We start from the raw sequence: 26,237 nt of genomic DNA, 5'->3' as shown, positions 1-26,237 counted from the left end.
CCCGAGTGACACCGAGCGCGACCAAAGAAAAATGACACGATCGTCGCTTTGCAACTCGTTAGAGATAAATATCTTTACGCCAACTTAAAACGAGGATACGTATCTCCGCGATTCGCTCGATAATTTCCATTACAAATTCTTCCTATCAATTGAATTCGAGTGTTCAATTTTGTATTCGAACTATATTTTATGAGAAAATTATTTAATATTTGGAACGTTAATTATATACATTGAAATATTAAATATATAATTAGGATGGAAAAATTGTTTTCCAGACACACAAGGAAGTCGGATTGAGGGTGATCGCTTACTGGTGCGTTCGTGATTCGGAAGGTGGACTTTTATGGCGCGCCCACGAGGTTTATATGCTGGTGCTGGTCCTGGTGTTGCCCCTAGCCGTGATGGCGTATTGTTACACGGCCATTTGCTGGGAGATTTGGCGGGTCATGAAGCGCCGATACCACATGACATCACGCCGCGTGTAAGTCTCTCTTTTTTATTATTTTTATTCAGATTTTCCTCGGATTTTAGTCCGATGAAATTCCTCGATATTTGCTCGTGGAACACGTGGGGAAGGGAGGTCGATAATTTCGATAAAATTTATTCAAGAATTCATCTCCCTTCGTGGAAAATAATTTTCGAGATTCCGTAATTTTTACGGCCGTGAAAAATGGCGGTTGAGATTGTGAGAAAATTCCGCTGCCAGCTTAGTAATCCGCTAGTAATCGATTGTTCGATTGCAAGCAAGGATTTTTATCGTATATTTTACCATGGAATCCAAAATTGAGATCTACATATATTAATTCTTGAATTTTTAACGATATAGTACGAAATCGTATTTTAAATCGTTTAGCACTCTCGACTTAAATCCGTTTTCTGATTGAAATTCAACCTTGCATTATCTTTTACTTTGGATTATTTGCTCTTCTTTTACTATTTAACGAAATTTTTCGATTCTTTAAAATTTTTAAATTATGTTTTTTCGTTATATATTTTTCATTTATATTTCAACAGAGATACGTTCGCTTGCTGTAAACATCGATAAACTCGAAACTTTGCAATTTACATTCATTATTTATGATTTTCATATTATTTTTATCGAAATTTTTTTTATAAATCCTCATATATATATATATATATGTATCCTCAGTATAATAATAAAATCATAAAAAAGTATCGTAATATTTATCCGTGAAAGTTTATTTTCTGGAAGAAAATACAATGGAAGAAAAAATATTATCACAAAGTCACATAGATATTCAATATATATATATTTTCCATGTAAAATTTATCAGTTTTATTATTGGATCAAAAAATGCTGCAACTAAAGTAAATATTAAATACGAACGAATATATCACATTTTCGTGTAAATCCAGAAAACGACTAAAATTCGATTTTTCGTTCTTCACCTATACTATCTTGTACATCGATTTATCTGTTGTCGTACAAGAGGCGAAAATTCGCACGTACATCAATTTACAATTGTCAGACTTTTCCTCCGTGATTGAAAGGTAAACATGCTTTGCAAACTGATGAAAAATAAATTGGTGTAAATAAATATATATCGATGCACATCTCGTTGTATTAAAAAAAAAAAAAAAAAACGGTTTTTTAAAATACGATTTTTTAATTTTAATAAAAATTTTAATAAAGAAACGCGTCTCGTGATCTCGTAATACTTTTCTTTTTTTATAAGATTGTATATTAAAATAAGTATTACAGGATATGTAAAATTTTTGTAATTTAAATTCTGGTAAAGGATTTAATAATCTTTTGATACAACGTGTTAAATTTTTTAATATACACTTTGTTAAATGTAAGATATTATTTTCTCGAAATTATTTTTCCGAAATTTGTTTGACATTAAGATTTAATCGCAAAAGATATTGGAATAGCAAAAAGCTTAGGTAGGTTTAATTTTACTTGATAATTTGCATAATGATCTTCGCTTGTTCTCCACTGCGAGATAAAAAAAAAAGAAAATTTTACGTCGCATATATTTATTTACGTTTTTTCGAAGAAAAAAATCATCTTAATTGCAAATCGTTTATTCTTAATTTTAAATTCTTATTTCTTAATCATCTTTTGTAATGGATACAACGAATTTCCCGCTGCTGAAAATGAAAATAAAAGAAAACGTTGAAGGTAATAAAAGTCTCATTTTTCACACTGCAAAGTTTAAAGATAATTGATGGATATGATATAATAACTAAATGTCGAAAAATATTTTCAATTACATCAAATTAAGAGAATTCTCATCGAAATAACTTCACAAAAATAAAAAATTCACCGGAAAAAAAGAAGAAAATTTCGAAGAAATTTTTGCACTAATTTTTCTTTCCTTTTCCGAATGGAAATTTAAAAAAAAAATTTTTAATCGCTCATAATCTCATAATCTCGCGCTTCGGATTCGTCATTGTTCCGATTAACATCCTCCCTCGTGAATTTAGGATTTTTATTGAAAACCGTAGGAATTAATTTTCCGTGTAATTGATAGAAATTTATTTTATTAAACACATTGTATTCCTTGTATTTAATTTTATATCTCATTTTCGCGCAAGAAATAATCCTTCACGAGCTTTTCTTTCTAATTCTCTCTCATTGAAAAGAGAGAATATTATCTTTTGAAAATAATTCAAACATTTGAGCAAGAATAATTCTTTAATAATGGAATAATTAAAGAGAACCGGTGGGGGAAAAAAGTCTTGTGAAATTTTACAAATGTTTCTACGTTCTTTTCACACCGATTTCTCTTCAACCATTCTTATTTTTACATCAGTTCATCGATGTTTCGTCGTAAAAATCAACCCACTCGACGCATTCATCGCATTCGGGATATTCTCTGTCCGTTCAACTCTCCGTAAACGATAATAAATATACCGTTTCCCCGCAACATCGATTATCACAGACATCAGATGGGATCTGATATCTTGGGACGTCTAACGGAGGAGTTACGTTTATACCTGTCGCTTTATCGATTGGCTTAATTCAGTGTTAGGACTCACGCTTGAAATCCGTGGTAATTTTGAGATCTGGAACGGTCGCAGAGTCACGCACGATCTACATTTACCTGATTGCAAGAGATGTTTGCGTCGCTGATGAGAAATCCAAGTATCGATGAGAAAACGGATTGCATCGGTTCGAGGGAGAAATGCTGTTTTCAATCGTGAAGCGGAAACGTACGAAATTCAGGTTTTACGGGGTAGATAAAGTTGTACATTTACGAGGCAATGGCGTTCGTTTTCGAATATATAAATTTCTCTACTGTTAGAAACGAAGAAAAAAGTATTTTTGTCTTTCTTTTTACGTTGCAGACTGAATCCAAGTAACGTGGACGCAGAATCCATACCCATGACACAGAGGAATAGCGTGCGAAACAATAATCGTCGTTCTCAACGAGAGGACAATCAAACGGAAGAAGAATCTCGTACGATAAGACAGGTTTGTTGGATCGAGCGATCACTCGAAACGAGAAATTTGTGGGAAACGTGGTGATTCTGTCCTCTTAAACTAGCCTATATTCGCTGAGACGTTCACTTTTCGATTAAGGAGGAATTAAACGGTGATTGCATGGAAAAGTTTCGATATATTCTCAGGAATAAAGATTAAAGATTCGTCGAATTAGATTTTTCCTCGTAAGGATTTCATAAGGAATACAATTTTGGAAAATTGCCACGGAATTCGAACTCTAACTTAACTTTTAAAACAAACGTGTGTTTAACGCGAAATGAAACAAAAGATGCAAAGTGGAAGACTTAAAAAGTTCTGGTTGCCATTGAAATTCATAAAAGTTCGATACCGCTTCCCCTATTCGTTTCATAAAAGACAATTTGCCTAGAAAAATCGTCCACGCTCTCATTCAAATGATAATTATTGCGCATTTCAAGCAGCGTTTTTTTCGGGTCAAATCAAAGCAGAGAGAAAGAGAGAGAAAAAATCAACAGAGATCATTTCCTTTGCGCTAATGCAGTGTCGTTTCTCGCCTATTTTTTTCTCAGCCGGATAATTTTTTATTTATCCTGGAGAAATATTCGTTTATTATTCGTTTAATATTATTGTTATTAATTTATTATTACGTATGAAAAAGTTTATTGCGATTTATATTATAGGAATAGAAATATTAGGTAGGACGTTTGATAAAGAGGGTAGTGTATTAAATTGTCTCGTGACTAATAATAAGTAATACCTGAGAGTCGAATTAATTATCGGCAAACGAAGGGAGGGAAGAGGAAAGTAAACGAATAGAGAATCTAATTAAATTTAATTGGATCAAGCAACTTCGATCGAGTTTGATTAATTCGCGTGAAGTTGAGAAGAAAGTTTTTATTTCGTCGTGATACACGATCGAAAACAATTGGCAAGTAGGGCTCGTATCGATCGATCCAAGTTAGTCCACGGAAGGAAGGGATGAGGGAATTCGACAAAGTTGCTCTCGTTGCTGCATTAAGAGACTAGCGAAAGGATCTTAATGTATTTCCAACTCTCCGAAGAAACAAGGTTTCGTTACTTTTCGCTTCGCCAATTTTTACTTTTATTCTTACTTTTATTTCCATTTATAGGCCAAAGTGCCGACCCCCATATTCTCAATAATTTACGAAGAATTTTAGAAATTTGATGATGATCCAAAGTTGGACGCGAAGCGAAGTGTTATTTCAATGTGCGAATGGGATCGGATGAAAATTATAAAAAATTGTATTGGACAGGTGGTGAAGATGTTGGTGGCCGTGGTGGTGTTGTTCGTCATTTGCTGGGGTCCAATTCTCGTGGATAACATGCTAACAGCTTATGGATACCTGCCACACGTAAAAGCTGGCACGTACAAGCATCTTAACACCGCTTTTCAGCTGATGGCTTATTTTAACAGGTAGATCGTCCTCTTTATCAAACTCCCCCTTTGCATTCATTGGATTTAACTTCTCGGGGAAAACAATTTACAACGACGCTTTTGCGCTCGAATAGCTCCCCATAGCGTTTCGTTTAATTTCTCCATCGAGTTAGCGCGGAGAGATGGAAACTGTTCACGCTCTATTCCCTCTATTTTCTTAAGATGAACCGCTCGGATGGATGAAGAACAAGCTTCGAGATGAGCAAAAATATATCTCCTTTCTATCTTTTTGATTTTGCAAAAATCGAGTCTAATCTATCCATCTAATTACACTAATTACGAAAATTTAGAAGATTTTTGCCAACTACGAATATTATTATCATTCTACACTTTTATAAAAAAAAGAGAATTCGAAGTTGTAATTAATAAATATTATACTGCACGTTGAATTATTGTGACGGATCAATTATATTTAATTAATTTCCATAAAATCTTCTAGACGGGATTTCAACAAGAGGTTTATTATCTTATCGATTTTCATTTCACTTATTTCTATCCACGATATAATCCAACGTTGATGATCATAATCCAATCATCGTTCTCCATGTAACGATCCTTCGTTAACATAATAATTCGTCCGCGTAACTATCCGTGCCACGAGAAAATTACCCTTGATTATTTTTATTACGTTAACACCAACTAAGAATCCGAAACTTTCATCTCGAAACTTTTTTTCTCCATCGTCGTCACGATGGGCAGGGAGAGAGAAAGAGAGAGAAAGAGGAAAAAAATTCTTAACCACAAATTGTTCCCGTTCAGCTATTCGAGCGCAATTAAATCGTCTCGTTGATAATTTATTCTCTATTTTTATCTCCGATACTTATTATCCTCTTGCGCAATGAAATTTTATTTCATTTGTGCATCGTGATACGCGTCTTACATTTATCTCGAGCCGTACGACCGATATTACAGTATCAACTTGTAAATTTCAATGGTACATTGCCGTTCATAAGTCGTTTAACTACCTCAACGCCACTCCACACGCCACACATCCTTGAATAATACGAATAAACCCTTGATAATCGCACTTCAAACTTTACGCCTCTACGTTCGAAGTGGAACTTGAGTAAATGCGAAAGAATAGTTCTCAAAACGATCTTCTCTTCCCTCTGAAGCGATAGATAAAGTTCGAAATCGTCTAAAATATCTTATGAACGGGAATGTAAGCGACAGGGAAGAAATGAAAAGGATACGAAAACTACGAGTGTTGCGTGTTCCAGTTGCATAAATCCAATCGTTTACGGATTTATGTCGAAACACTTCAGGGAGAGTTTTCTGGCCGCTGCCTGCGGCAGCTGGTGGATCTGTTGCCCCCGAAGAGGGTACAGGGCGCCGGTGAAGAGGCATCCGAGCTTAAGTCAGACAAGGACGACCAGTATAAGGTACGCAGTTTCTTACGCCCACTTTTCTTCTCTTCTCTTCTCTTCTCTTCTCTTCTCTTCTCTTCTTCCCTTCTGCTCTCGTTAACGAACAGCGGCTTGCGATTGAACAGTGTGAACGTTGTTGTTAAAAAAAAAAAAAAGAAGTATCAATATGTTAAATTTCAGATTGTTATGGAATAATTTGTTTGATTCCACGAGGCGGTAGCCAAGCAAAAGTATTATCCTGGTCTCCTGTTCCGCGAATGGCTTGTACATATCTGTCAAATTGCTTGATCGACATCATGAAAATATTGTTCCAGAGAGAAACCTGAGAATTAGTTACGTTTCTCGATGGTAATTTAAGATTTGTTACTATTGGGTGCTTTTCACTCTCATCGCTTTTTGGCGCGAGCTTCAAAGTTTCGAGTTTACTTGCGAATTGTTATTCTTTTTTTTTTTTTTCCATCTTCGTTTGATAAATAAAAGCGAGAAACGGGCGGAAACTCCCGGTTTTTACGCGGATTCGAGCTCGAGTTTTACGAGTCGAAGATTTAAAGAATTCGGGAAATTAGAGAGAGAAGCTGAGAAATGGATTGGTTTCGAAGGAAATAGGATTTGCACGTCGGATCCTCGAACGATCTAAGAATGTTTCCTTATCGTGGTGCTCCTCGCATACTGTAACATTAGCCACGTTACGACCGAAGCTTTAATAAATATTTTTATCATTAACCTGATTTTACCTTATTTGTTAAACTGTCTTTCCAGACTTGCGAAACGATCCAACGAAAAACTTATAATTTAAGAAATTACTCGATCCTTCGAAGATCCTTCCTTTCTCTTAAAGAGATTAAGAAGAAGAAGAAGAAGAGGAAGAAGAATTAAATCTAACTAATTCATCCCCCTTTCTTTTTCCTTTTCCACGCACAGAACAATCCGTCGAGAAGTAAAAAAAAAAAATAAAATTAAATCCAACACGAAGACCTCCCTCCTCTCAAACGAGACTAATAATTTCCAATGATAATATAACATTCTTTTCGTGAATGTTTTTAACGTTCATGGACCAACCACTCGTAACTACGAGAAATTATGATATTCTGCTTTGAATACGTGATTCAGGTGGACGCGAAACTCCTTCCAGGAGTCCAAGTATCGAAACTCGAGCGACAATCATCTCGTAGCACACCCGTGAATTAAACAGTTTGGCAGCGTAGGTCCACCAGCATCCGAAATATCATATATAGAGGTAGGACGAAACTCAGAGAAGCGCAATTTCCTGATATAGATAGAACGACGAACTCTTGAACGATCGGCGAGATATTTGCCGAGTTTATGTGCTTTTTTACTTTGATTATTGGACGCTTGGCTAAGAATCGAATCAAGGGAGTTTAAAAGGGATTGGGGAGGGGGAGTGGGAGGGACGTCGGTTTTCATAGAGGAACTTTAATAATGGGAATCTTCTTCCAAGCTAATCGGGTGGAAAATGGTTCAAGGTTCAAGTTTGAAGATAAAGTTTTACAGCTTTCATATTTCCTTCATATTGGAAAAATTTCATCTCCAATTTCATTTACATTATTACCATCCCGTTACGAGTACGTATGAAAAGTGTATCATTTTCAAGATGGATATTTGTTATTTATACGCGTAGATTTTTATCTTATTTTTGAGAATTTCGTCGAATGGAAGTCGAAAATGAAATTTTTAACGACTGTGAAAAATTTATGGTTTCGTGTTATATTTGCGTGTTTTAATCGTATAAAACCGACGTCCTTCCGACTTTTCCAGCAATCTTGAACTCGCTGACTAATTCTCGAATTTTTCTTATATCAATACGATAATTAACAATATTATTCTAATTAAATAGATATTATTTAAGCTATTAATTAAATTAATTATCGTTTAACAAATAACAATTGAAGAAATGTTGTTATCCACTAATTTCAAGATTCCAAGAATGAAATCTGGCTCGAATGTTTAAAGATTGAACTCCAAGAAGAACTAAATTTGGGCTAAATTTCATTAAAAAAAAAAAAAAAAAAAAAAAAGAAAAGAGCACAAAATTTGGCTTTACTAATTTCACAAGCAACGAATCATCCCCCTCTAATTCTTTTCCCTTTTCACCCCGTTTGCTTTCAGATGGACTTGATTATTTCGTCATGCCCGGCCCTTGGCACTTGTTTCGCAGGTAAAAAACTGGTCGGCCATTGAACTATGCCGGAAGAGGCTAGAAAGAGGAAGAAACCGTTCCTAATGAGAAAGACGATGCTACTTCGAGTTTATCGTTTGTTGTTGAGTAATCAATGTGAATTTCGAAACGATTTTTCATCATTTTTTCGCCGAACGTAGTATTCCTCGAGCTGATGTAAATGCTGAAAACTCGTATTTGAAGGTATATGTAGATAGGATTTTCTTTTTTAATTATGAACAACTGGAATATGGAATCTGGAATATTGCGGTGAAAGAAGGAAACTTTCAAAATCTAACATAATTCGATATTTAAAAATTATTTACGACTCGGGCAAAATCTTTTTTAATCGTCGATATTTTTAAGAGGTCGCGAAAAAGGGGAGAAACATTATGAAGCTTGAGTAGGATAAACGCTTTCTCAAATCTCTGATTAATTGTAAAGCAATATAGTCTATGTGTCTATTTATTTGTACATACGTAAATGTATATATAATTTTCATAAAACTGCATGCAAATCAAGCAAATGGAAGAAGGAAGAATAGATAAAAAGAATAGATAGAAACGCATTGTACAAAGGCAAGGAAAAGGACGAAATGTCGGTGTCGAATCACGCAATTGTGAGCTTACATCGATATATATCATATACCTATATATATATACTCGCTCAAGTTATTAGCTATCAATCGGAAATCTTGGCCGATTTTCGAACAATGGGAAAAAGAATCGCTCTAATCAATCGTGAAACAACGTAAGTTCTTTACATACTTATCAATTCACGGTTGATCCCCAAAAATTGTATTATAATTTTTATCGCGCGTTAAGGCGAATTCTCAAATTTATACTATATAATATATATATATATTTATATGCCAAGGTCGAGCATAAATATTTTTTTTAAAAAGGAGAAACTTTTGAAATTATGCTTCTTGTGTCAGAAGAAGAGAATCTTAAAATTTAATCTAAGAAAGTTCCTCTCTCTTGTCAATATTAAGAAATGAAATTTGTTTTGATATTTTACAAAGGTATTCGTGTAGATCACGTTAATAAATCCTCTTCCATTGGAGTTTTCCATTGAATGTAAAAATTGAATTGAATTAAATTAATTAAAGAGAGGAACAATAATGGGACGAGCTTAACGACTTATCGACACGACTTCCACTCGAATTAATTATGAATTTGTTCAAATTTCTACGATCAGGATGTGTAATAATACGGAAGGGTATGTGTGTGTGTGTGTGTGTGTGTATGTATGTACGTATGTAAATATAAGCGACAAGTTCTGGCGAATTCGTTTCGCGACATCATGCTACTTTATACTTTCTCCTTTCCCCAATTTCCATGAATTAATTTTGTAAATTTATGCGCCGGCCTGACGTATGATAATTTACAAATAGGATATGTATATATTTAAATGGTGTCTCCTCCGTATTTAATTTTATGAAAGCATTTCCACGGAATTGTAACGATTTTTTACGCGTGCGTTTCCATGTAAATATTGGAATAAATTGTCGAAAGATATGTTAACGTTGAGCTTCATTCGAAATTTGTGCAACAGAACACAATCTTTTGTGAATGGATTAATCCTCCCTTTGGTAAAATGGACGAAATGTAAAATGGAAAATTAAAGTTAATTTTAAAGTTGAAAGAAATTGAAAGAGGAAAATTAGAAAAATTTGGAAAATGGAGAAATCATTTTGTCGAACGACGAAAACTTGCCCATATATCATTCGTCGAGAAAACGTATTTTACCGCAAATGACATTCGTGGTTCCATTTTCTCCGTGATATCGTGCTGTGAAGTCACGATTCTCATATTTTTGTCACGTCACGATACGTTTGTGAATATTGAAACGAAGCACACTTTTCCACGCCTCGGATGAATGATCCGACACGGAACAGAGTTGCTCGTTTAATTTCCGCAAGAATAATAATGCATAATCTGATATTCTGAAATTATATTCGATTCGAGAAAGTACGCGATTTGAAGTACATATTTAAACGGGAATTAATTACTTTTCAATTTATCGAGCATATCATTATAAAGTCTTGCAACGTGACGCTACCCAACGTAAGTTTGATCAAAGCCACGTGGCAGTAATTCGATTTCTCGTCTTTCTTCACTTTCGTCTTCTTCAGATCGATTTGAAATTGAACGCCGAATTCCACCTGAAAAACAAATTTTCGAAGCAATGCTCGTCGATTGAAAAAAAAAAATAGAAATATTTCCAGAATAAACATTTCTGTTATACAATTTTAGTTTAGAATTTTTTTTTTAAAGAACAAATAATTGGACAAATAATTTTGCGTGAAAATATTTGCAATTGTAAAATCCTATTAGATTGAATCGAGATCCTCGATATTCTGAAATAAGATTTTAATTTCTAATCGAAAACACGTAAGATTTCTCAAATATACCTTCTTCTTTTCTGGAAGCAATAGCTGCCTGTTCTCGTCGAGATTCAAAAAGGAAAATCTTTGATCTTCGGATCGCTTAAGATTTCCACCGTATATCGCCAAATGCTCGTTCGGCAAAAGTTTATCGTCCAAATCCACCTTTCCCTCCATTTTTTTGCTGCTTTTTCCGATGCTTTTCTCCTTTTTTTCGTTGTTTTTTTCGTTGTTCTTTTTCTTTTTCATTTGTTTTCGCAAAGATTTTGAATTTTCCAAGTTCTGAAGAATCTCACCCTCTAACACATCGATAAAAGAAAGTTGGAAGACCAATAAACACGATCCCGTGTTTTGTATCTGAAATATTTAAAACAATCATTAGTGTTTAATTTTTCACTTTAATTTATCCCGGTCATAACGAATTACTCGATGCAGATTAATCGATATATATTTTTCACGAAACATCTTTATTTTTTATTTTTTTTTTTTATTTTGATTTATCGCACACGAGAAGAATAAATTGCTCGACGTGGATCGAAAGTGATCGCTTGCGAGGAGGATTAAACAGTTGGAATATTTAGATTTCCATGGTGAATAATTCATTCGAATCGCGAGAGATTAGAGAAAACTAATTTTTTGTCGTTCGAATTGCGTAAAGTTTGAAGGGAAAAAAGCCTTTGATTGTGAAAAAATTAAAAAAAACTAATAACTCATAAATTAAGAGGAAAATATTAAAAAAAGATAGAAGTAAGTTCCGAAATTTGGAGAGATAAAAATAAGATAGAGCGAGTTGGAAGATTTTGAACACCGTTGATTACCCTGATATAACTTGGCGGATAAGGTGATGAATTCCGAGAAACTAATCATCTCGAAATGTCTGCGGTTTTGTAATAATAGGGTCGGGTGGAAATCTGTGCCATGCATATTAACAAGATATGTTCGGATTCTAGATGGACGTCTTGAAAGGAAATTGCACGAGATCCACGAACGAAGATATTCGGCATCTCATTAAGAAACTATCTAACTTAGCAAATTATCAAGTTTAATATACTTGATCCAATTCTCAATGATTACAAATCTCATACAAAGAGATTTCCTGGCCGAAATTTTCTTTAAATTTTCAAGATTTCCTTTCAATCGCGATTCATATCGTTCGATCATCGTGTAAAATTTTATTCGACGAAGAATTTTTTTCGTAAATTTTTCTCTTGACTCTCCTCTCATTTTCTCACCTCTTTCGACATCCTTTGAGACCGTTTCTCGAGCGTTAACTTGGTTCAGAAGTTAAGTGAACAACGCACAAGTCGCGCAAACCGCAGCAGGAAATTGTTTTCAAGGAATTTGGAGGTAATCGCGGCTGGTCGGACGTTGCTCGACTTGAATCAAAAGGATCCACTACTCCGAGATGCTGAACATTAACGAGTTCGATTTGTCGATTTGATGACTCGAGTTTCAAGGATGAACGATTAAACTCGGATTGAATTGATTAAGAGGGTGGGATTAAAGGGATATGGAGCTGAAACTTGGGGAGTAATTAATAAGCTTGTTAAGCCAAGGGCTTTGTGAATTTGTTTTGTAGGATAACGTCGACGTGAAGGATAATAAAGAGATTAAAAAAATTGATCATTTTTAATTGTTTTATATTATAACACGATTTCGTTTTTACATTAGAAATAATTCATCGAAAAAACGAATTATTTTTGATATTATTTTGAAGTAAATATCGAGGAAATAAAAATATCGAGGATTAAAAAAGAGGATAAGAAACTCGATGTTAGATTTCTAACGTAATTTCATGAATTGTGACGAAAAAATTATATTTCTCACGATTTTTTGATCATGCTTGAATCATTGTCGACACAGATCTGGATAAAGTAATCGATTTCTTCTTTTCGAATCGCGCTCGAAAATTCGAAAATTCTCAATGCTCGCCACCAGCTCGAATTTTTTGATTCGAAATTATATTTTTCTGAACAGACAATGATTCTTCATTAAGAGAATAATATTATAATTGTAAATTTATACATCTTACAGAAAATTAGATTTGAATCGATGATATTTTTGAGATGTATGACGTATGAAAAATAGATTATACCAAATTATTTTCAAAGAGATTCGCCCTTTCCTGTTTTTTTTTTCTTTGTTACATCGTACATCATCCGGTTTATTGTGGATAAATCGAAAAACTGTTTCGCGCTTGTTGACAACCGTCGTCGATTAATTTTGAACAGATTGAATAAATTTGCAAACATTGAACGTTATTGGAAAATTATTGGAAAAGCACGAATCGTTGGAAAATTTCATTGTTTGGAATGATGCATGAAAATGGTGATCGATAACAAGACAGGATAAAACGTAATGGATCGCAATTAATTCTCCGCATCAACGCAAGTAATTAGTTGTTCCTCTCGCGTATCGCTTCTTCAATTAATTTTGATACAACATGTTCGTATGTTTTCACGATCTAATTATAATTACGATTCCACTATCGGTATTAAACTCCTTTATCCAGTTATTTATTATGCGTGATGAATTAAATTGTCCAACTAATTAGTTCTAATTCTCGGTATTTGAGCTAGTATCGAGTTTTGGATAAATCGCTTTTGTCGGTAATGAAAACTCGATTAACATTCGATAATACATAGTACAAAGTTATTTATTATTAAATTGAAACGTTAATGACGAATATCGAAGAATTTTTAAACAAAAAGATCCGATACAGAAGAATTTTTGCCAATTTTATTTAATTTCTTTGTTTATTTTTTAGTTTTTGAAATTTTGAGGTGAAATTTTTAAATGATCTAGAAACTATTTTATCGATTGAAGGTATTCAAGACTAAGCTGGTTTCCTTTAATACCTATCGTTGGTACTTTTTATCGACGATTCATCAGATATTTTCTTATATGTACGTGTAGCATTGAAAATTTTTGATAAAAAAAAATATATATATATAAATATTAATAGAAGTGTAAACTTACAGACATTTTCAACTCTACCGGTTTGTCACTGACAACGTCGAAACGAGCAACTCGAAACTGAGGCTTCAAGATATAAGATGGCACCACTCCTCGCCCAATCAGTTTTACGCTCCATCTCGTTTTCGTTCTCGAGCTGAATACTTCGAAATACTCTTGATTCTAGTAAAAAATACATTCACTAGATCATTATCCAACAGTATAAAAATATAATTTAATTTCTGCACAGATCTATAAAATATATTTTTCACATTCCATCGATATCGATCAATGGCTATAATATGAACTTAGTTTCAATCGAAGAAGAAAATTCAAAACACTAACCTTTAAATTAATTTTTACAATTACGAACTCTTCTTCGAGTTGATAATTTTTTTATATTTATAATTTCGATTTTTTTAACAAATATTTTCCCTCAAATATTATTAACCTTTTGATGAAAAATCATCAATGAACAAAGAAACTTTTAAATCATTAATTAAAGAAAAAATTTTTTCATAAGCGTCGTCTACAAGTTCGATAAAAATTTTAAAAGTTAAAAAGACTTGAAATCGAAATCACGATGTCCTGCGGAACCAAAAAATGTTCCACCAAAACTTGTCGTTGCGCGTGCAAATGGAACTGTAATTGTTTAATTCCACGGGCGAAAAAAACTTATCCGGCTTTCGGTACCAGCGCAAAACGAGATGTGAAAATAGGGTTGCATCCAAAAATGTATAAAGGTGTAGCAGTATCACCAGCAGTAGGATTGTACCATCCTAAATTTCCTTTTAAATGCAAACATCCGACTATAAGGTATATATTGTAAATATTTGTGAATCTTTTCAAGAATAAAAATCGATGTCGACCAGCGTACAGGAAGCTTTTTCTTCCTGTTTAAAAATTAGTTGGAAGAGGCAGATGGAAACCAAAGAATTCTCATCGACCATGGGAGGAAGATACGAGGGAAAATTGAAGGAGCAAAGGGAACAGTTGAAAATGGGTCGTGGTCCAGGAACCCACGAGATCCTTCAATGGCCCGACGACGTGCTGCAAAAACCCTGCAAGACAACGAAAAGAAACGTTGGATTTGGCGGAATTGTTCCTCTTTTCCAACCTTCTTGGCCGTCCCTCACTCCAGGACCAGGCGAATGATTCAACGAATTAATCTTTCTCCACTGGCGTCCACTTCGATCAATTTTTAGTAACATTTTTTTGCTCCTTGTTTCAGGATACTCAAAGTATTATCCTTATTATTACATCGACAAGAGAGAACGCGAGGGTCTCTCCTGCGTTCCAACGTTCGAATACGATGGTTTACAGCCAAGATCCAAGATCGAAGTTAAACCTTGGTCACTGCCCTGCATCCTGTACGTAATAACAACTCCAATTTTTCTTTCACATTTTATTTTCTTCGTTCCGTCAAAGAAGACATCCGATTTTCAATTTCTTTCTTACTCATCTTTTTCTTACATAGATACAACGTGAAGGATTCAAGAACGTTGGACGCTTTTTTAAACAAAGTCGTTGGAAAGAGGGGTCCCTACGATTTGTTCACAGGTTGGCTTGGATAAATACGTATGTTGGATACTCTACATCGTTTCATTTTTTCCCTTTTTGTTCAGGGCCGAGAGACGACACCACGATCAAAAATTACTTCGCAAAACCGAAAATAAAATTCGACAACTGGCCCAAATCGATCCCTGGCGAAATGGACAAATTAAAAAAGAAATCGAATTATTACAAGGGACGTTGGAGCACTTGTCCAAGGTATTCTTGTTACGGGATGTATAATCGTTGATCGTCGATCAATCGTTAAAAATCCCTTTCTTATTGATTTTTAATTCTCTGAAATTTAATCCTCTCTTGCGAGACGATCGAAAGATGAAGAAATGTGATAAAATTTTTTGACAGATTTCTAAAGGTATCGGGGATAAGGATGATGTTGAAAAACATAGCGTTGTGTTACAAGGATCCAAAGGAGCCGGGACCCGGCCATTACGATCCCAAGTCTCCGAGGAAGCCAAAGAATATGAAGAATTATCCGTTCAACATGAACAGCGAGTTCATCAGACCCCCTCCGTCGACGGAAATTCGTCCTGGACCAGGAAGATACATAATCGAGAAGAAGAGAGTTATAGAAGGACACGGATGGACATACGTCTTTAAGAGCAAAGCTCCACGAACCAAATTTATTTACATCCCCTCGTACAGTTATTTCTAATTTTTCCCTCTTCGTTTCCCCCTCTTCGTTCCAATTTGTTTGTTAAAATACGACTCGTTATTAAAATAAAATATTGAATTTCGAGGGATAGCTCACTTTGTAATCTTCGCTCGGTTGATAAGTAACCGGAAGCTTCAAGATAGACCCTGTTTCGATCGTCCTTCCAGGGGGCACGAAAAATGGTCCAAACGGATTCAACACGCTCACTTCTATCTTCACGCAACTATTTAAAATGGAAAAATTTCTTTCTTGCTAAATGTTCCTTCCTTCCTTCTTTCTTTCTTTCTTTCTTTCTTTTTTTTTTCTTTTTCTTAATTCTTATTTTCTTATCGTTCGCAATACTCACTGAGTGGAAATATTTTTAACGAAGAGAAATTTTCTGGAGGACATGCCAATTGCTGTCGGCTCGAATTCTATTACACGATTCTCATTTAAAACAACGATTTCGGGTTTAATGATCGGGCATATTAATTTTGCAAATAATCGTTCGTCGTGTTGTGCGCCGATTTTCGTCTCTATGTTGATCATGCACGTTACGAAAATCGTGGAAACGCAAGGTTCGAAGGCTTCCAATAAACTGATTTCACCAGCCGACATATCGACCTCAGGTTCTTCTATTATTTTCTTTTTTTCTTTTTTCGCTTTTGAAAAATTAAAAAATTATTTTTTTTTCTTTTCACTATATATATATTTTTTTTTTTAATAACCAAATACCTTTCTTCGATTTTTCTTCTTTTTCAGACTTTACCTCCTGATTTTCATGAAGCTCCTCCATGTTCATCTTCAATCTAAGACCTTCCTCGAAGATCATTTTTTTCGGTAATTTTGGTTTGAACATAAAATTAATATTAATAATTTCATCGTTCTGTAAAATGCCAGACTGTGGCACAATGATCATCCTATCCGAGGAGCTGGTAAATTCGTAACAGCCTCTGAATTTCTTACGTTGTTCCTTGATGATTCCGCAGGTGCAATAAGGATAAGACGCCAAATTGAATCCTCTCAGATGAACCGACACCTTAAAAGTCAAATTAAAAAAAAAAAAATCTTCTTCAATATCAATTTATTTGTGAAAAGACTCTTTTTTTTTTATCTTTACCATGGAATAGGATCCACAAGGGGTCGCTGGAAATTGTATAATTTGCTCGCTCAACTCGCAAAAGTTATCTATGATGTACGCGTAAACCTCTATCAAATTTTTCTGCTTCCTTTCATCGATCAGATCGTATATTTCCATCGTGTCCTCCAACAATCTCTTTTTCTCTTCCTCCTCTGTTGCACGCATATATAAAAATTTCAAAAACGAATTCTGGAATTCTTCTACTGAATTATCTTCTCGAATATAATTTTTTTACCGCAGGGATGTTTGTCATTCGCCTCGTCTAGCTCCGAGTATTCTTTAAGCTTGTTGTTATTATCTCGATCGTTGAGTTGACGCACTATCTTCGATTTCTTTAGATTTACATGGAACGGGGGCGGAATCCCGCGATAGTCGAAAATCGTCATTTGCTTGTTCATCCGATTCTTCAATCGATTCAGCATCGCTTGTTTCTTTTTCCCAGCAAGCTCGGCCAAAGTGAAAACTTCCACTAGAAATCTGTGAAAAAAAAGGAAAAGGATCTCTCATCGATATTTTCGTTGGAAATACGTATATATATATATCTTTTTTTCTTTTCTTTTTTGGAAAAGTTACCTTCGTTGACCAGCCAATCCATTCGCCCCGATTTTGTTGCCAGGAATATCTGTCGGGCACGGGGAATAAATCAAATGAAGATTGATAGTTTCTCCGGGAAGAATGAATCCAAAGTTACTCGGTTCTATATCAGCAGATAATGGAAGATCTATAAAAGCGTACTCTTGAATCAACAGTGACTCGTTCGTCAGTGTTAATTCCGCGTAGACAGACTCGTGTGTGTGAACGAATCCTAGATCGATACTCGCTGGTTCTGTTTAAACGAGAAGGGAATTAGGAATTTTTGTATAGAGAATTTATTACTTACTCACCTAATATCAAACCGTTACAAGGTGTTAGACTGGCGATGGTTTTCATTATCAATGGCGGCGGTCTTTCCGAATCCTGCGACAGGATTTGCACTTTGATCGGAAACTCTAATATGTTGGACACTGGATTGTAAAATCTAAAAAAAAAAAAAAAAGGAAAAAAATTCCTGCACATTTTTATGATAATATTTATTCGTACCGTTTAGAAGAAGTAATGATATTCGATTCGGGTATCAATCTCACGTTAATTTTGCAACTAGATTTGGGATCCACGGTGGTCGATTTCGGATGAATTGACACGTGATCACTCAAATTCTTCGGTGTCTTTATTAAAAGTTCGACCATTGTATTCCCTAAATATCGATCGTACTGTGATAATTGATTAATGATTGATTAATATCGTGGTATTACGAGGTGATTTTACAAAGAACGTTACCAATGTTGAAAACGTTGAACGTTTGTTGAGAGACGTCCGAATCGATCATCACGATGCCTAGATCGATGCAAAGTGGATCCAGACGGATCTGATGGCCTAAAACCTCGGCCCAAATAGGAATACTCTGTTTCGAGGAAACGGATGGAAATTATTTCTAATTAATCGAACGTTAGACAATGCTTTTTAATTTATTCGTATTGGGGAAATGACGAACCTTTTTCCCCAACATCCTGTTTCCGCTCAAGAAATTAATTTCCAAGATCTCGTGGTGTAAACCTACGTATTTCGGCCGGAAAATAATTATGAAATCACATTTAAATTTTGGAAGAATTTCGATCTGATACAACTTTCGAGATTTCTCGCTCTCCGAAATATTCTTTCTATTATTCTCTTTCTCGTTGCCTGAAATCGTACGTTCGAGAATTGATTAGAACTTCATGGCGAGAATTCATCTTTCTTTCTTCGATTCATCAAAATATCTGAACCGACTTATGCACAACATAGATGATTCTTCGCTTAATATTATATCCTGCTCGAAACGCCATAAGAAGCAATGATCTCGTTCTTTCCTTTCTTCGATTACGATAGAAAACGATTTTTTGCCGTTATTGTAGATCGTAAGAATTCTTTCGTTCAACTTGGGATCGTCGTACTTCCAGATTGGAGCCGAAGGAAATCTGTCGTCATCAATTTCAACTACGTTTAATTCAATTTCGAAAACGCATTCGTATTTCGAGTGGGTGGGAATTTCGAGAATATTATTTGGATCTTAGCTTCAATTTTCACCTGAGCTCCTTGGGCTCCAGAATAGGTTCGGCGATTTGCGGTGTGCAATGAACGTGAACGCGAAATTCGTGGAAATTATTATCGTAATCTGGACTCAGGGTGAGGAAAGCAATCTCCGCCGTCACTTCCTCTTCGTATATCGGTGAAAATTTCACGTTGATCACCACGTTCAAGCCAGGTTTAACCCTTGCGGCATCCATAACTTCGATCTGCGTGGAAAATGGACTCTTTTAAGAAAGTTCTCTCTAATTTTAGAAATTTTAAAAAACTTGTAAAACAGAAACCTCGACGATCCCCGGCTCCCATACTTCGGTGTACACTTTGTGGAATCGTATATACGCCCATTTCGACGTTTTATTCGTGATCGTCACTTTACGGGAATACTTTTCTTTCGCCTTGAAATCCTGATTAAACGGAGGCGATAGATGTCAATTTAAAACTGTTGAGAAATTTTGAAAAAAGATCGAGTACCTCAATAATGACAACACTTGGAGTTGCATAGAAGCAAGTGTCTTTCGGAAACGTTTGTTTCAACGGCGTTTTGATGGGTTTTTTTAGTACAATTTTTTTCAAAATTATTTCATCTCCCTTTTTTTTCGTTTTGTCGTCTTTTTCATCTTCATCGAATCTCAAATCCTCGATTTTCTCGTCCTTCTCACTCTCCTCTGCAACTTGTTCCTCCATCAGTGAAAAACTTTCATCCTTTTCCACAATTGCCAGCTCTTCGTCTCGAATCTCTTCGAAAGAAGTTTTTCCCACAGAAACGATTTGTTTAATTTTATGTCTCTTCGAACATATGTATTTCGGTCTCCTCGAAAGAACGTCATCGTTTATCTCGCGAATGATCTTTGCGATAATTTTCATCTTTCTCTCTTCGCGAAGCTTCTCCTGCTTCTTCTTTTCCTTTTTCTTCTTCAATATCTGTTTTTTTTTTCGATTTAAGAAAACTTAAAAATTCGAGTTAGAATATCTTTGAGAATTTTAAAAGATTTAGAAAGATTTCATCCACAAAAAAAAGAAACTAACTTTATCGAAGATTTTAGAATCGGGTGGAAATGATTCGGGTATATTGTACTCCCATTTTATTCTGTAAAAATGTATCTCGCATATATACGTCGTCTGTTAATAATTTTTAATCGAAAAACGATTCCCAAATACCTTAAGATATTATTCGAGCGAATCTTTTGCTGATTTTGTTTCCTTTCCTTAAAATGACAACCGCGACGCCATTGTTCTTTCAATAAAGAGATCTTAAAAATATTTAGAGATTAAAATTGTCCCGTTCTATTTCTCTCTCTCTCTTTTTTCCTTTTCTTTGTATAATATTCTCTTTACCTTCAACCTGATTACAGCTGTGCAAAATTTCATCACTTTATATTTGTTCCAATATTCTTTCCACATTTTGTATTCCCTCTTTTGTCGAAGAATTTTCAATTTCGTCCATTTCGTCCACTCGTACTCTTCCTCTTCTTTTTCGACCTTCTACTTTATAAAATAAATTTACAAAAATCGTCCAACATTTTATCGATATTATTTTTTCGAATCGTCTCTAACCTTTTCATCTTTATCCTCCACTTGCAACTTTAAATCCTCTTCCTTCAGACTTCTTTTATATTTCTCCAAAGCTACGAAGCCTAAACGGAAATAAGAACAAGAACGATAATTCGACGATCCACCAAACTCGTACTCTTATTCTAGAAAATTCTAATTCTACAACGTACCTTTCCAAGTTTCTTCATTTTCTCTGTTAATCCTGGCCTCAGTTTTTTTATCGTACAGACACGGGCAGTTCTTTACAAAAACCAAATCGTCCAACGGTTTTCCGCTCATTTTTCCCCCTTATCTCAAATATCTCAAGTATCGAATAATCTTGTCAAAATATCGAGCCGTCAAAACGTAGAAATAAAAGACTGAAAAGGAATCGAATAATCGGTCATCGAATCTTCAGTCTCTTCTGAATTGTGTCTCACCTAACCGCAATCATCGTTCGACAATCTTCTCTCCGCAAATCTTGACGCCATCCATGGAAACAATCCGTTTAAAAACAAACAGTGGCTGCCCACTTCTTGGAACGTATTCTCGATTCGAAATAACGATCCCCCGGCACCATCGTAACGACCCATCTGAATTGGCCCGCGCTCCATCCTGCATTTTTCCATCGGTTCCACGGATATCTCGTGCCAGATGGAATCGTAACAGAAACTTTCTCTCTGGGATAATGATGCACCGCGCGATTACACACAGGCTGCACCGAATGCATAATTCATACGTATGCCACGAACTTTGAACCGGCGCCTCCACCGGCGCCTGCACCCCGCGTGCCGCGATGGGGAGGGGCGTTGCAATCCTGTCTTTTCTTTCTTCTTTCCCTCCCCTCCTTCCGTTTTTTTCGCGTTCCACGGCAATATTCGACCCCTTCCTCCGCCACACACGTCACAACCCGTCTGTCGTGGGATATTTTCGTCCGATCCTCGCGAGCTTTCGCCGAGGAAATTGCTGCTCTGGGTCACAGAGAGTGGCAATCAGCCACGAGGAATCTCCACCTTTCCTCGCCGTTAATTCCTTTCAACCCTACTTACAAACTTTCCGTGGCGAGAAATCTCGATTCCCTTACTCTTTCGTGACGGATCGTGGCCAGTCGTCTTGTTGGAATATATTTTTTCCTCGAACGAAGAGAAATCTTTCGTTTCCGATTTTTCTTTTTCCTCCTAATTGTAATTAGGGAACGAAACGTGGATCAAAAGTTGGAGAGGAATCATCCGATGTTTCGATCATCTTTTTTCACGATCAATTTTAAGTGATTACATCGATTATTATGGATAATGGTGATTCGTTCCATTTTCTTTCTCATCCAATTGTAATTAAAAAATGTGGATTAAAAGTTGGAATTCTGATGTTTCGTTCGATTATATCAAAATTGTTATAGATGATTGCAACGTGGCGATGATGAAGTAAAAATCTTTTCGATTTTCTTTTTCCTCCAATTATAATAAAAGGGAATGAAACGTGGATTAAAAGTTGGGGAGGAATTATCGTGAGAGATTACATCAAAATTATCATGGATAATAGTGATTGGAACATGACGAATGAAAAATCTTGATTTTCTTTTTTTATAATCGTAATGAAACAGAGGTTTGAAAGAAATTATGTTTTTTAAGATTATTTTAACGAATATTCAAATAGTGGAGCGGAAGTGGCACCTCTCGCGCGAGATGTGAAAAAAAAGGAGCTAGCTGCTTTACCAGCAGCCATATGTCGGATAATTTTGTAGATTGATGGAGAATTTCACGGAGCAACTGACACCCGTATAGAATGTTCCCATAGGCGGAGGCTGTGTAACGCGTCTGTCACGCGAGGCTTGCACCTTTACTTATATTGCCGAAGGATATTAATCGACGCTCAATTGGCCGCTAATAACTTTCTAATTTACCGAGCAACAATGAGCGGAATCGTAACGTGGAATATTTGCCTCTCGACACCTCGTTTCCCCCGTTTTAACAGGAACAAACGGTCCGCCATCGTGTTTTTCAACCAACACTGGATGGAAAACGGTACTCGACGAGTGTTGCCATACGTTTTACTCCTATACTACCTTTCCTCCGAATAAAATTGTTTCCATTCGAAGAAACGAAAAAAAGTAACGAGTAAATTTTGCGGGAAGAATAAGAAAGGTCTCAATGATCCTACCGCTTAAGAATCTCTTAACAATCTAAGAATCTAATAATCGTGAGAAACGAAGTAACGAAGGTTCGAAATTTCGAGAGAGTGGAAGAAAAATCGTTGAGCCGAGAAATACAGTAGTAGAGGGAAAGCGCGAGAAGACCCCGAAGAAGGTTGAGCGCGCGACAAGGCACGCGCCCTCTGTCAAACAGTTGCAAACATTTTGAAAACATCTCAATCGCGAGAGTGGACGGCGGGTGGGCGAGTCGCTCTCTCTCTCTCGAGGTTATTTGTCAACCGTCTCGAGGGGGTGGCGATCTCTCTTTCCATCTCGAGCGGAGGGTCGCGTGGCCAAACAGAAGTCGGTCGCCTCTTTCACCCGGGTGGAACCTCGTAAATCAACTCTACAATGAGGAGAGAGAGAGAGAGAGAGAGAGAGAGAGAGAGGAGGGGAGAGGAGAACGCGTTTCATCCCCCGTGGAGGGAGGAAAGCGTGGATCTCGGTGAAAATTCCTTCTTTTTCTCGTATAAGTAAGCGAGTTGCAGAGTTGGGCATCGCACTTCGGTCAGGTCTAGCTCGGCATTCCCTTCGAACTGTTCCCTTCCAAATTTGGCCCAAAGACCCAGTGGCCCTAAATTTTCGAAACTGTGCCAGCCACGAGAGCCTTTCTTCCGAGACTTTTCACTTTTACAAGATGGACAAGAGGGTACAATGGAGGTCTCCCGCGACGAGCTGCCTGCAAATGATTCACGTTAGTCCGAGATCGCTACTGGTGTTCGCACGGGTTATAAACGCATAAATTCTCCCTTGCTCAACACCGTGACCTGAATATTTCAAGGCCGATGGTGGAACGACGACCCAAGGCGCCCATCTTTCGCAGACTATTCTCTTTTTTGGAGACGTCAAAACGTTGAACAAGTTGTAACAATTTTAACCAAGGAGTTTAAAAACTATTTCGATAGTAATAGCTTTGGAAACGCTCGATTACGAATTGGAAAATTGTGTATAAGTGTAAAATAAGTGTAAAACGAAGAGTATATATACGGATGGAAGGGAGCGAATTAATCCACACCCCGAATAATTGGAAGGGAAGAGCGATGGGATTCGAGACGGTCGTCCGTACGCTCGTCAACAGTTTTAAACGGAACGCAAACTTTCTCCGTTGGCTGTGGTAAAAATCCAGTCGGTTACCGAACGGAAGCGGCGGTCACGCAACAGCCATCGCATTATCGATGCACACGTGCCTTTTGTGAAAAAATTCCGCCGCGTAGACGGTGGCCGGCGGTGGCACGGGGCTGCAAAACCATCACGAGGGGGAGGTGTGACGCGTTACAGCTGGTTAAACAGCTGTACGGGAAAAAGATAGCCGTGAACGCCGCGACAAATTTCAGTACGAGCCTCCTCCAGAAAACCGAAATCGGACCAACCTTCCCTTCCTTCTTTCCTCTCTCTCTCTCTCTCTCTCTTTTTTTTAATTACGTCCTCTTGGCGTTTATTCCTTCGATGAGAGCGCCGACCGGATCAAATTTCAGGCCACGCATCTTGAGATCTCGTGCGGGACTGGCCTCAATGGGGGAGAGGTCTCTCGAATATTTTTTCGGAATTAGAAGTTTTTTTCTAATGAAGAGGAAATTTTAACATCTCCCTACATCGCAGAAATTTGGAAGGAGACGAGCAAAGTAGGGTAAAAGTCACCCTCTGCGAGCGAAGGTTCATTGGACGGAACAATGGTCTCCAGAGAGTAGGTCACCGGGCCTCGCAAGGCCCCTCGTAAATTTCATTGGCGCACGGGAGCCTGGTTTTTCCTGAAAATGGCTTCACGGTAGCCGCATCTCGTGGCTAGCCTGGAGGGAACAAGAATTTTTATTAACCCACCGTTAATATTTCGCATCGAAAAGAAATCGAGCGGGAAAATGGTGAATTTTAAGTTCCACGATTCTCTCGTAAATGTTGGTTGGCGCAACTTGTTTCTATACAACGTGAAATAAATGCATTACAGATAAGATTTGAACGAATGTTTTAAAATTATCGTAAATGTAACATAAGTCTGGATAAATTTTTGAAAGATCATCGGTTCGATATCTAGTTAGAAACGTAGATGGTGTAGAAGGTGCGGTGTCATGGGTTGGGAAAAGATGAAGGGGATATTAAAGCATGCCGAGACACCAGTAGCTACTGTTACATTTTTTTCCTTCTGTAATTAGTATCATCAGGAGGATGGCAGTATACTTTCGAGACGCGATCGACATTTATGGATATCTCTTAAACTCGCTGTAAATATGATGGAATTTCGTTGAAAATGTATTAATTTAGAAGAAATTACACAAGATAGATGCCTGAAAGATATGGAATTGTGCCGATAAAATGTTTTCCGAATATTCCATTTAATTACTTCTCGTTCTCGAAAGTATGTGCAGTACAGACTTTCCAAAGATGGTACATTTTGCGAGACATTTTGGAAAGCTGAAGTTCGTTCCAGGACTCGTTGTCCTCGAAGTCGAAAAGACGAGGATTGACAATGGACATTTCACGGGACTTAGTTATAAAATTAGCCATAAATACAATCGTAAAATCCCATCGCACGTCCTTCGAGGCACGACTTTAGAGCCTGTTCTCTTGTTCTCTTAACTTAGCTTTTCCTCGCTTTTTCATTCTTCTCCTCGCTTCCAGTTTCAACCAGATTTGTCTTCTTCTTCTTTCTTCACATACGTGATATCGTAAACATGCAATTATTCTTTATACATGTTCGCACCTTTTTAGCGTAATTTGTCCGTTTAATGGTTTTGCAAGAAGAAGAAGAAGAAGAAATAATAAAAGTTGATCGATCGAAAATAGACCGATATTTTATCCGGAAAAGGGAAAGATAAGAACTGGAGAGCGGAAGCGTGCTTGGAAACGTATTATAGCCACTTTTTTCTATCTTCTTCTCCGCAATAAATCAAAAAACGAAAAGTGTTGGCCTTGAGAAGGGAGAGGAAGAGGAGGTTCTGGAGACGGGAGAACGAAAATTTTGGAATCGACGGTCGATTTCCTATGGTCGGACGACGGCCACACGCCGGCCACCATCGGGTACCCTCATAAACTCATCAACGTAAAAGTCGATTTTCGTTGCTATTCTTAGGATGACGACCTTGTAAATTATAACGAATAATAAGTACGCGCCGAAAGGGACCCAAGATCCTTTGCCCCCTTGGTCGCACGCCTTCTTTTCTCTTCGTTTCTTCCCTTTTTTCCTCCCCCCTTTCCCGAACAGCCTCCTCTTCCTTCTCCTCCTTCCTCTTCTTCTTCCGCTTGACTTTCTACTGCTAAAATTTCCTCTCGCCGTACAATCTTCTCGATGATCGATATCGCGGGAT

At 36.6% G+C, this 26,237-nt stretch overlaps 5 protein-coding genes across 8 annotated transcripts in view; 3 read left to right on the top strand and 2 right to left on the bottom strand.

The window, feature by feature from the left end:
* The window catches only part of LOC107998683 (QRFP-like peptide receptor), a 49,593-nt gene extending 39,644 nt beyond the window's left edge, over nucleotides 1-9,949 (top strand). The window contains exons 7-12 of one of the 4 annotated variants that reach the window (XM_017058082.3): nucleotides 276-481; nucleotides 3,316-3,442; nucleotides 4,705-4,865; nucleotides 6,107-6,268; nucleotides 7,364-7,490; nucleotides 8,381-8,464. In XM_017058082.3, coding sequence (XP_016913571.1) covers nucleotides 276-481; nucleotides 3,316-3,442; nucleotides 4,705-4,865; nucleotides 6,107-6,268; nucleotides 7,364-7,436 — 729 coding nt within the window. In that variant the 3' untranslated portion in view covers nucleotides 7,437-7,490; nucleotides 8,381-8,464. Of the gene's footprint in view, nucleotides 1-275; nucleotides 482-3,315; nucleotides 3,443-4,704; nucleotides 4,866-6,106; nucleotides 6,977-7,363; nucleotides 7,491-8,380 lie in introns of those variants that run through there. The other 3 variants (XM_017058085.3, XM_017058084.3, XM_062084570.1) reach the window with 3 other exon arrangements.
* Nucleotides 9,651-13,928, bottom strand: LOC133667264 (uncharacterized). Its single transcript, XM_062084574.1, has 3 exons — nucleotides 13,798-13,928; nucleotides 10,846-11,175; nucleotides 9,651-10,596 (listed from the first exon to the last, which is right to left on the bottom strand). The coding sequence occupies exons 1-3, from the start codon at nucleotides 13,801-13,803 to the stop codon at nucleotides 10,447-10,449; spliced, it is 486 nt and encodes a 161-aa protein (XP_061940558.1). The 5' UTR covers nucleotides 13,804-13,928; the 3' UTR covers nucleotides 9,651-10,446.
* Nucleotides 13,929-14,090: 162 nt separating this feature from the next.
* On the top strand, nucleotides 14,091-14,929 carry LOC133667263 (uncharacterized). Its single transcript, XM_062084573.1, has 2 exons — nucleotides 14,091-14,589; nucleotides 14,682-14,929. The coding sequence occupies exons 1-2, from the start codon at nucleotides 14,357-14,359 to the stop codon at nucleotides 14,926-14,928; spliced, it is 480 nt and encodes a 159-aa protein (XP_061940557.1). The 5' UTR covers nucleotides 14,091-14,356; the 3' UTR covers nucleotide 14,929.
* LOC107998686 (uncharacterized) lies at nucleotides 14,929-16,087 on the top strand (the record flags this gene model as incomplete). The annotated part of the gene is made up of 4 exons (XM_017058091.3): nucleotides 14,929-15,143; nucleotides 15,251-15,333; nucleotides 15,399-15,543; nucleotides 15,688-16,087. Coding segments are annotated over 4 exons (753 nt in total), but the record flags the coding sequence as incomplete, so codon positions are not given.
* Nucleotides 16,088-16,258: 171 nt separating this feature from the next.
* LOC107998681 (uncharacterized) lies at nucleotides 16,259-18,343 on the bottom strand. The gene is made up of 6 exons (XM_062084575.1): nucleotides 18,198-18,343; nucleotides 18,002-18,135; nucleotides 17,691-17,943; nucleotides 17,353-17,594; nucleotides 17,097-17,269; nucleotides 16,259-17,015 (listed from the first exon to the last, which is right to left on the bottom strand). The coding sequence occupies exons 1-6, from the start codon at nucleotides 18,341-18,343 to the stop codon at nucleotides 16,677-16,679; spliced, it is 1,287 nt and encodes a 428-aa protein (XP_061940559.1). The 3' UTR covers nucleotides 16,259-16,676.
* Nucleotides 18,344-26,237: the final 7,894 nt, after the last annotated feature.

This window comes from Apis cerana, linkage group LG14, assembly GCF_029169275.1.
Source record: "Apis cerana isolate GH-2021 linkage group LG14, AcerK_1.0, whole genome shotgun sequence".
Lineage (NCBI taxonomy): Eukaryota > Metazoa > Arthropoda > Insecta > Hymenoptera > Apidae > Apis > Apis cerana.
The sequence above is the reverse complement of the archived record's forward strand: the minus strand, read 5'-3'. Positions and strand labels throughout refer to the sequence as shown.